This window comes from Austrofundulus limnaeus, unplaced genomic scaffold (genome assembly GCF_001266775.1).
Source record: "Austrofundulus limnaeus strain Quisiro unplaced genomic scaffold, Austrofundulus_limnaeus-1.0 Scaffold881, whole genome shotgun sequence".
NCBI lineage: Eukaryota > Metazoa > Chordata > Actinopteri > Cyprinodontiformes > Rivulidae > Austrofundulus > Austrofundulus limnaeus.
Window position 1 is genome coordinate 85,413 of NW_013953283.1, and position 11,665 is coordinate 97,077.

Consider the following 11,665-nt stretch of genomic DNA (forward strand, 5'->3'; position numbering starts at 1 on the left):
TCAGGAAATAAATCTGATGCCACCTAATTGCAAAAAAAAAAAAAAAAAAAAAAAAAAAAAAAAAAAAAAAAAAAAAAAAAAAAAACTAAACCAGGATGGTGCAGAGTGTCATTTGGTGGATCTCCAGGGTTAATACTGCACTTCCTCTAATGATCCGTCAGGTTCTGCAGGGACAATCATTTGCTACAGACTGACATCATACAAAATATAAATAAAGGCAAATTTGAAGTATTTTCAAGAAGACAACAGAAAAATAAAAACTAAAACAACCATGACTCCCAGATGAAGAGATGCTTTTATCCTGCAGTGATTTTGGAATGAAATCAGTTTGTCTTAGTTGTCTCTAGGTTAGCAACCTGAAGGACAMATTTGTATTAAAACTAAAACAAAACAAAAAAAAAACAGTTCTTACATGTTTGAAAAGCTAGTAAATGATGAATGTTTAAGCCCTTTGTTGTGCATTAGATAGAGGSTGCTGTAATCACAAAACAAACCAACATCTGGACTGGTCACACAAGTGGGTAAAAGGCCAGGTTAGAGCCAGACAGTCTGGTTTCCAGCTGAACTAAGTGACTCATGATCAGGAAATACATTTATAAAAACGGTTTTGAAGACAGCATCAGATTTTCTACTCAAATATACAACCAGTTCTCTCTATAGATCAGATGTGTAAACATCAAATCATAAAAAATAATAATAATGTGAGAACAGTTAACTACAGAGTTTTATGTCTAGAAGAAAAGAAGTGCATCATTTCTCCATATTTGCTTTTATTTGTTCAGTACAAGATAAAAACCTGGACTCCAACCTGCTGCCGTGTACCACCGTCCCACTGAGGCCTTTATCAAACACGCTCATCAGGCAAGTGAAATGAAAAGATTTAGCAACAGCTACAAAAACATAGATATCTTTACATAGTTTTTATAATTATTCAAAGCCATGCATATAATATTCATAAAACTGAAAGCAAAAATACACATTTATGACCAAGATGCAGTTACAGTAAGACGGAAGGACAATAACAGTAAAGCACATGTGGTGGTCCACAGAGAGAGAGAGGAAAAAAAGCACAGATTTGCATAGGCACAGCTGAAAAGTGCAGTAAGGAATGTAGAGACAAAGTTACATACACCGCCCCCTTAGAGGCTAGTTTTGTGATGAAAATGCATTGTCTGTAGCCCTTTGCTCTTCTGGTTTTTACTATTTGCCATAAAACTTCTTGTTGAGGAGGAAGATGAGCAGRTTGACGTTGACAGTGGCTCTGTCGAAGAGCTTCATCACCGCCACGCCTTCGTACTGCAGCTGCAGGAGGTCCTGAGAGAGGAACAGAGACACAGGTGAGCTTCTCTGACAGGGCAGAGACAGGTAGCTGAGGAAACACACTTCAAACCCAGCACTCCCTGAAGGACTGTGTATCACCTGCCACCTTTCATTAAGATCAGCTTCTGTTGAGAAATGACAGTTAAAACCATTCTCCACGGCTCTCACCACCAGTGTTGGCTCAGTATCTGTAAAACGGACCGGTTTTGTGTCGGCTAACATTAAATAGCTACAGCAGTCATAAATGAGCTCGACTCCAGAAGTTCACGAGTTGTAAACAAACATTAAACGATTACTTTGAGAAGTTTCATGAAATATTTTGCTGAGAGAGAAAACAGTCAACATTTAACACTAAAGTTAAAAAAAAACATGCCACAAATAACACTTTGAGTATGTGTTGTGAATGACTTTCAGCTGCATCAAATCTTAGCACAGCGTTCAGAGTGAGGGCCACCAGAGGGCGCTAGGGGGGGACTCAGTAAGATGGAGGGACAATAAGGACAAAATATGCAAAAATAAATTTAAACTAATAATTCTTTTTAATAATTGTTTTCTAACAACTGTTTTTAATCATTATTTTAAAACATAATTTATATTAATACTTCAAAATATTATCTAAGACAGCTTAGAAGGGATTTGATTTGTTTTTATCGTCAAGTTTGTTGAAAAGGTTTTTTTTTCCAGTAGGAATATAATAGTGTTTAAAACATGTTAGTTAATACAATTCATATGCCAAACAAATGTAATAATAATTATTGAATCGTAAATAAAAGTGAGAAAACATTCTAAAAGTTGATCTTTTTTCCTTACATAGTTTGTTGCATTGTTTGTGGGATTTGAGAGGTCCCTGGCAAGAAGGTAAATATTTTTTGGGGGGTGGGGGGTAAAAAAAAAAGCACCATTTGCAGATGTGCCACTCTTCAATTTTCAATAAAATCTGTGCAGAGGTTTATCAGATATTTGGGAAACACACAGACACAGAACAGCTTGTTCCACCTGTGGACAGCATCACTGCAATACCTGATATTCTAACTGTAATGTCTCCAAATGTACGCCCATGAGTTTGGCTTTGACATCAAATACTCCCACAGCCTCAGATGGAGAGATCTCAAAAATAACATTCTTGTACCTGTAATAAGAAAAGAACAAGATTTAGAAACATGATGACCAGTTAAAAAAAAAAAAAGCATAAAAAATATAGATTTTTAAACCAAACCTGGTGACAGTGAGAAATGAAACCTATATGTAGAGCTGGATTTAATATGGATACATATGATAGAAAACATTTCAGTAATGATGATACAATTTTTAAAGAAATTTGATCAATATATCCATCAGTGAATCACAGMGTACACCACAGGCTCGACAGCAGAGCTCAGCACTACACACTGTGTACAACGCTAACGCTAACAGCGCTAACGTACAACACAGCAAATGAAGCACCCTAAAAGTTTAATCCCTCTTCCTAAAACACACCATCTTCCCATCAGCAGCTGTGTCCAGCAAAGTGAACTGAAACTGACATGGCAAACACTAACTGTTTGGACATAAAATTAGCTTCACCACACTTACATTCCAAATATCTGAACTTGGTTTATGACTAGAAACAGTTAAGATATGTCTAATTATATGCTGACTAAGCAAGATACCTATTTATATTTATACAAATATCTGTAATTCCATTCTGACTTGTATAAATGATGTCAGATTTATCATGAAGTTGTACGTAGGCTCTAATTCAGGATATCTGCAATAGATTACTGACCATGTGAAACATACTGTATATTTCAGATAAACAATTAAATTATGATTAATTATAAAGTAAAACTAAGATATCTCTTCTGTTGTTCTGACTAGTCAGAATTTTAATTAAACGTATCTTAAATGACAACATGTTTGTAGAGACTGTAAATATTGGTGTTCTTGGCAGTTTTTCTGATATTTTTAGTATTCAGATTGATATCGGAATGATGTATCGGCTGAAATTAGGAGGTATATCGTAGTATAAACTTCATCCACATCGTCCAGCCCTACTTATTGGTATGAATGAAATTTAAATTGTGGTTTGATTTAGTRCAGAACTCACTGGTTGGGCTGCAGATCGTCTATTGAAATCAGGACACCCTTTTCRTGGAGCCGAGATGCTGTGTATTTCTGGGAAACCTGTTTGCTCTTCTTGGCCTTGTTGTCACCTGGTTTCTTCGACAACCTGAGAGGAGAAAAACATAAAAAAATAAACAAAAAAATTAAAAACCAGCACATGTTTTTAAAAGAGAACATGAAGCTGTCTCTATTAATGTTGGAAGTTCAGAGTTTAGCTGTTTTATTCATCGACCAGAGCTGCTTCTTCAGACTGCAGTAATAAAACATCTCCCAGGCACAGAAAACAGCAAACTCAGGAGACTTTATCTCTTGTAGCATCGTTTTCTTCCTCCTGCCTATGTCCTGTAAGCAACTTCCTGATAGTTTTCATGCTATAAAACAGTGGTTCCCAACCCTGGTCCTCGGGGACTCCTGTCCTGCATGTTTTACATGTTCCCTGATTTGAGTGAGTGATTAACAATACTGTGAAGACCTGCTGAATAGCAGGGAAACAAGTAAAACACGAAGGATAGGGGTCCTTAAGGRCCAGGGTTGGGAACYATTGCTATAAAATGCAAATAATTCAGGAAATGTAAGAGAGTTCTGACTATTTGTAGAGGTTTATGTTTTTAGGACTTCAACAAGAAGTTGAATTCAATAAAATCAAAACAAGTAGTGCTCAAAACCAGTATTCTACCTACAGGCCTGTAGGAGGAAACATTGAGGCTGAATACATTGGTTACTAATAATTTGAATGTGTCGGGTTTTTACATGTCTTAAACTTTGAAAATATTTTGTGTGATCTTGTGACATCATGAGCAGTCACACAATGTGACAAACTGACTTTCTGCCACTTTTGCGTAGACTAATGTCTATTAGGTGTGGTGTCTGTCATTGTGTTGAGATGTATCTAATAAAGATATGTTGCTGACAGGCACACAAWCAAAACTTTGTCTCCACCTGCCAGCAGCTGTCTGAGAACTATCTCATGAAGCGWTTTGGTGAAAACTAGAAATCAAAATGTTGTCTGGTGTCTCAGACCTGCTTTTACAAACACACACCCACTGCAGGTTAGACACTAACTACTCAGAAGTAACATGATCAAAGTGATAAAGAAAACTATTCCTTTAAGAATGAGGTGCAAGCCATCTTGYGGTTCACTCACTTGCCCTTGCTGGCCAGGTTGTCCATGCAGGTTTTGATGTATTGATTGTAAGAATCGATCTGCATGTGGTAGAAGCTGGTCTTTGAGTTCAGGCCGGTGTTGGTCTGCTGAAGCTTCACCAGCTCAGCTTTCCTGCGCTGACGGTAACGCCTCTGGTTCCTGATGTCCTGCACAGACACACGCATCATGTTTACACACYGATTCCTATAAAACTGCTCTTCCAGAGCTGGAACCGTGGTTCAAACCTTGGCGATGTCGTTGATCAGGTCCTGGTAGCGGTTCTCGRGGTGAACCTTTCCCAGCTCTGCCAGCCTCTGCAGGTTACTCTTGATCTTGTCCTTTTTGCCCTGCAGGGTCAGGCTGTCGTCCACCACTGGTTTCACCTGCTTCATCTTCTCTGGAGTCTTTGCGTCTCTGATCGCCCTCCTCTGCATGGCTCGCTGATACTCTGCTTCCTAAAGAGAGGAAAAAAGCATGGATCATAGCTTCAGATCATCTTCAAGTCAACTGAATCTAAATATTTAACATGCTGAATGAAAGAAATGTTACTTTGTTGTCATGTATAAATTATTCTAAATGATTCTGGTAGTTTCCAGTAAATAAACATATCTGTTGGTAAAACAGCAAAGATTTTCTGAGGAATTAGATAGGGCCAAAAAAATGTCYATTTTCCAGAAGAAAAAAGGATGTTGCCTCAGAGGAAAGCCAGTTTGATCTTTGTCATTTACAAAATGAAGTCAGTGTTTGTCTTCAAACATGTTGAAGAAACTAGTTCCTGTTTCACGCCTGAAGACAAAGCTGTAATKTTCCACTGGGATTAAACAAACTCTGCAGACAGGGCTATATGCTGGGCACTCTCTGCTCTTCTGTTTGCAGTAAAGAGCTTTGAATTCTTAACGTTCAGGAGAAAAAGAATYCAAACGGTCCACGTCATCAGATGGGGATCTGACCTGTTCTGGGCTGGCTGTCAAATCCAAGATCTCAGTCAGAGTCTCTCCAGGCTGGAAGCGAATCACATCCACGATGAGCCTCTTGGTGCTGGAGACAGACAAACCATCAGAATGATGGAAGAAGCTAAAAACAAATCTGATCACTGCTTTTTGATGGTGGTGGACTCACTTGAGCAGGAGGGTCCTGGCGTCCATCTCAGCATTGGCCTCTCCAGGAACATCAAACTTGTTGGTGAGTGTGAGAGACACCTCCGTCTTCCCCATCAGCTCCTTGTTGGGGTCATCGGGGGGGAGAGGATTCTCACCTTCATGAGACGGAGGGCAGAAACAGTCAGGYTTAGATTCTGCATCTGGTAAACTTTTCTTTCATTCAGCAATCTTCTAACAGTGAGTGTCCTCAGTTCACAAACAGAGTGTTGTTAAAGGAAAACTGATGGAACACAGAGGGAAACAGGAGCCTGTCCAGCTGTTTTAGAACATGGTGCAGCATCAAATTCAAAATAAGTACATATTTTAAAAAAAGTTTATTCAATTTACCATTAAAGGTGCAATATCATGTAAAATAAACTTTTTTGAGTTTTATATCATGTTATAATGTCATACTCTCATACAAAACATGCCCAAAGCCTTGCTTTGACTCATTCATGCATGTTTGAGAAATCCTGCAGCTTTTTTAGGAAGCCATGCTGAGGAGCAAAACGACAGGCGGGGACTAGAAATCCCTCTGGGATGCGTCTTTAAGCCGAACTTCCTCATGGCAGAGCGCAGCCCTCCCCCCCCCCTCCCCACACACCCCGCCCATGACTCCTGCAGGCTCTCGGGTGAAACTGAAAGTGAAACTTAAACTGTCTGCTGAGATCCACTACTTCTCACTCAGTGAAGCTCTTTTCAGATTAAAAATACCTTTGAAGAAATGTATTTTCAGATGCCAAGTAAACTGCATCATAGCCCCCCCAACCCCCCCGCGCTGAAATGGGCGGTACAGAAGCGGAAGGTGGTTCTTAAAGAGACAGAGGCCAATTTCAAAGTGTTTAGAAGAGGAAGTGATTACAAGATAAGTTTATTTTTTAGTTAAAACATAAAAACAGCATTTTAATAACTATAGGTGACATAGATACTTTATTATGGTATAGTATTTAAATGTATGCCTGAGAAACACATAATATTGCCCCTTTAAATATTTTGTCTTTGTATAGTATATAAGGTAAAAAGGATTGGCAAATCATTGTGTTTGTAGTTATGTTTTACACAACGTCCCAACTTCATCACAGTTGGGGTTGTATACCACAGAAAACATCTCTCCATGTCTAAAAACTCACAATGATAAAAAAAWWAAWWWTYMAAAACTGTTTTAAATATGYTTATCTTCATTTTAAAATGTACTCAGCTAAAATCATAACTGTGGGGGAAAATGCAGAGGGAGGTATACTGTRGAGGGGTGTGCACTAAATTTTCATAGCAAAGTGGTGGTGATTYGTTACAATGGTGACACTTTCTCCTCACTGTAGGGCCTGCACAAATCAGTGTGGCCTAACAGAAGCAGGACTGGCTACRCTGGCCTCAGGCCTAGAATACAACCCATCAAGTCATCAGTGTTGTGTTAGCATGGCGTAATCTTCATCCTGACAATGTCTAAGAGTCTTTCTGTACTTGCTGCAGTCAGCCATGTTCTTACAGTTCATGTAGGATGTAGAGAGTTTAACAGGGTCTGAATCCTGTGTGAAGGGGGTCTAAGGGGCATTGCACCCCAACACARGTTATGTGTTGCTACTGTACCAGCTTTCATGTTGCTACACAAATCAAGCTCACTGAGGGTGTTGTGAGCAACATTACAACATYCTGTCACTGATCAGCTCCAGGAATCGTTTTGCATTTTTAMCCAACAKTTTTTTCKCTATATAATCTGATTGTGTAGGAAGGCAACAGCCAGGTTAGATTACTCAATTTATAATATACACGTATTACCAGATTGAGGTTTGTGTTGTTTTAGATGATTCATGAGAACTGACAGCTAACACCACCAACTCACTTCAAAATAAAACCAATCTCTCTCTGAGATTAAAAGAAGAAACTTTCAATCCAGTGTTTTAATTGAGTTATTTAAAGTGGTCATCTTTAATGTTCATGTTGTCACTGACAGTATAACTTTATCTTCACTCCACTCTACTCACCAATGAGAGACTCCACAGTGGGAACTTCACCCAGGTCCTCGAGCAGCTCGTGGATAGGATCGTTGTGTTCTGGAGCGATGGCGTCCTGATGGTTCAGCAGCAGCTAACAGGACAGAAACATCCAATCACCACGCTGTTCAGAGCTGATGTGAAACTGAGGCGGTGTAAACTCACAGTGTGAGTGTTGATGATTTCTCCAATGGAGATATAGATGACAGGTTTGGTGACTGTGACCAGGTCAGAGTACTGATCCACGTTGAACTTATCTTCAAGTGAGGGAACGTCACATGCTGCCAGGAAGAAACGCCTGTGAAGACAAATGCAACACAACTAAACACAGCTGGATCCTGAATGTTTCTACAGTTGGCCTCTGACTGATCGTCTGTCTGACCTRAACTTCTGGTGGGATGCAGTGAGATATTCATTGATGGGATTCAGGTGTGCGTTGTCTCCCAGGAACATCTTATTGGAAGCGGCATGTTGCAGCATCTTGGCCACAGAGCCCAGGTTTCTCCTCTGCTCGGTTGTCAGCTGACCRCCAGCGGACATCTCGATAATGTCGAAGGCGTCAGGCGCCACGATGGCAGGGTTCATGTAGCGGTAATACAGAAGGTTCCCCACAATCTGAAAAACCAAAGAACAATGACTCAATCACTTCAAATGATGAACAACATACGTGGTAACATTTACCAACATTTGATCTGTGGATGTAATCAAATGATTAAGAACACCATAAAAAATAAAACTCTGTGATTTTAGGTAGTGTWACCACTGCCTGCAGCTTAAAGCAGAAAATGGCTTTAGACCACTGATCTTTCAGGTTATCAATATAGCTAACACATGRCAGCTCCTCTTCYGTCAGTGTGCACCAGGGCAAAATAAAWACATAAAAAATACAGTTTAATACTTGTTTGCAATAAAATGCTTATTCAGATGTTTTAAGTTTCACTGACATTTCATCATTTTGCATTTCAAAGCTYTACTTAGAACCTTCTTATRATCCAACAGTGTAAAATGTGAATTCTTGTCATTTTTCAACTGGTCTTAAATTTTAAAATTTATTATAACAATGAGTTTTAAATCACTTGTAGATTGTTAATTTATGTTTCAATGCAACAAAATAAACAAAACTAAAAAGGTAAAAGATGTTCTGCCCATGAGTTGTTGGTTTAAAGTATCTGTGGCCTCCTGAGCAAATGAGTTGAACAGACATGGTCTGAGGTGCTGCACCAGCATGCTGAATGTGACCCAGGCTCTATGCTGGTCTCTGGGGACTTTATCTATAGTCATGTTTGTGTTGTTCCAATTTTAATGCTAATTTTGAACAAACTTAAAATATCAAATAAAAAAAATGCACATCAGACAWGTTTCCATCTACTGGCTTGGAATAAATTAACCAGGCTACACAAAGAGTAGTAAACAGGAAGTAARTTACAAACTCGCAGGGATACACATCTCAGAGAGGTTATCAGGAACGTGTTGCTACTATCAGGAAAGTTGTAATTATTCTCTTGATTCATGTAAACTAGTACTGGCYATGTTACCTTCACAATACAGGAATACCCAGGAAGATGTGAACAGCAGGAGGGTCCAGCTGCAGCTGCTACAATTACTGACAGTGGGAACAGCTGACCGAGGTAAATATTCACTATGTCAGAACTTATTCTGCAAATGTGTTTCCATCTGCCCTTTTGTGCATTAACTCTTTCAGAACCACCTCAAGCGAGCATAAAAACTTTTTCGCGAAATGTTTCCGTTTCCATACACCTTTTCTAAAGCGATACTTCAAAATGCACATAAAAACATTGATGGAAACATGTCTTATGTCTTATAMATCATGTTTTGTACAGAGTAAATCCACTGAAAGAGAACGTAAAATTCACTACCATTCTCCAAAGGTGAGGCATGAGGTACAACACATGGCTGCACAGCTGGGCTCAGTGAAGAGYGGCTATTAAACCGAGGAAAGACGTGATGATGGACAGTATATAGTGCGGGTGGGGCTGGTCTTTTGTTATCAGGCCTTTTATACATTTGCCTGAAGGTGTGATTAATGGTGTCTTCAGGTGATTCAGGTRTTTTATTAACGTTGTCTCTTTTCCAGGGAACAGTAGTTACATAACATCATCTTATGTTTGTTTTTTTCATTTCATGAGCATCAAGATTGATAAGAAGAAAAGTGAGGAGACAAACAGGTTTGGCAAATGCTACAGCAGGATGCAGAAAGGTGTTGAGGATGCAGACTGAGCAGCAAGAGGGGAGTGGGGGGGGGCTCACCTGAACAGCAGCAGACAGAACGGGTGCACCTGAGATTCAGCAAAAAGAGACTGCAGCTGGTTGGAAACATGGAAAGACAAGACACAGCAGAAAAAAGAACCAGGACAGAGATGTAAACAAGAAAGGCRGATGTGGAAGAATTGGAGCCAAACTGTTAAATGAGGAGAAGCTGTGTGGTGAAAACAGGGTTAAAGTTCACTTTACTCCTACGGTTGTTATGAGAACAAACGCTGAGAGCCATAAAACCAACACCTGGTATAAAAAATAAAGACATAAATAACTACTGTTAAAAGATTTTCACTAAACTGATTTGAAAGAAAAACAATCACAACAATAAAATAAAATATTTAATGGAAAAACTACATTTTCCCCCAAATAACTCCTGGTATATTTGAAAAGATTTTTACAGATTTGTTAAAATTAACTGGTGAGTTTATTGATTGAGATATTGACCTCATAGGTTGGATTTATCTGCACAGCTTTTGTTCTCAGTGGTCTGGGAACAATCAACAGGTTTCAAGTTTGTCTTAAAGAGTTTTTGAAAAAATGTAAATAGTTTGAGTCTTTTAAAAAGGGTTATTACTGGTATACAAATTCAGAAAGTTCAAGTGTTAAATATGTTTGAMTCATTCTACAAAATGAAAGCCAAAAATGTTTTACCAGGAGCCTCAGGTCTACTATAATCCTGCTCAGAGTCGTGAACCTGAGACTCACTTTCATTTCAGTCTGAAACAACCTGCGTGCTTAAGGTTCCATCTTATCACATTAAACATAAAAAATAATAAGTTTCCAGGTATGAAGGAACAGCGTCTACAGACAGATAAAAATGCAAACCTTGAGCAGCTCGTCTTCTGTAGCATCAGGGAACTTCTCGTGCAGAGTGTCCTTCAGCACTTTGGAGATGAATCTCATTCCATACCTTTGAGGCAAAAGCCACAAAAGAAAAGTAAGAMAGGCAAAACCATGTGGGCAAAAACACAATACATGATTGATGTGGAGCTAGAGACGAGGAGCTTACGGAATCGTGTCYACTGAGACGATGATTGCAGACAGAAATTTGTCAGTGATGGTCTTTGTGTTCTTGATGGAGGCCTCCAGTCTTGCCCTCACCTCCTCGTGGGCCATCGCTTGTTCTGGAGTAACTTCATAAGGCAGCTTACTAAGAGGAGACAAACAATAATAATTAGAATCTTTTAAATCAAGTTTATTTAGGAAACAGACATAGACAAATTGATAAATGTAAAATTAGGGCATGTCCCTTATGAGATGATGGGTGGTGTCCAGGTATGTCCTACCAGATCCTAACCAAGGCATCGCTGAGCTCCTGACAGTCTGAGGTGTAATCTAACTACATCAGATGGACCTAAACACAATGTTCCAGAAATAATCTGTTGGGATTAGATCAGGTGAGTATGGAGGCCAGTCATTTGTATCTATTCCTTTATCCTCCAGAAACTGCCTGCCACATGAGGCCARGCATCATTATGTACCAGGAGGAACCCAGGACCCAGTGCACCAGCGAAGGGTCAAAGCATTTCATCCRATACCTAAAGGCAGTCAGAGTGCCACCATTTACCCTGTAAATCTGTGCATCCCTCCATGGATATGTGTCAGCCTTCTGGCTCCGTCAAATTTAGAACAGAATTTAAAATATTACTCCTAACATACAAAGCTCTTAACAACCAAGCTCCATCATATAT

General features: G+C 39.2%; 1 protein-coding gene across 1 annotated transcript in view; it reads right to left on the reverse strand.

Moving 5' to 3' along the window:
* Positions 1-32: 32 nt before the first annotated feature.
* The window catches only part of LOC106533090 (ras GTPase-activating-like protein IQGAP1), a gene marked incomplete at its 5' end in the record, with an annotated part of 33,351 nt that continues 21,718 nt past the window's right edge, over positions 33-11,665 (reverse strand). The window contains 12 exon segments of the mRNA XM_014029304.1: positions 33-1,314; positions 2,341-2,449; positions 3,407-3,529; positions 4,568-4,734; positions 4,813-5,022; positions 5,518-5,605; positions 5,687-5,822; positions 7,689-7,791; positions 7,863-7,995; positions 8,080-8,312; positions 10,800-10,884; positions 10,984-11,124. Of these exon segments, the coding sequence (XP_013884758.1) occupies positions 1,201-1,314; positions 2,341-2,449; positions 3,407-3,529; positions 4,568-4,734; positions 4,813-5,022; positions 5,518-5,605; positions 5,687-5,822; positions 7,689-7,791; positions 7,863-7,995; positions 8,080-8,312; positions 10,800-10,884; positions 10,984-11,124 (1,642 nt within the window).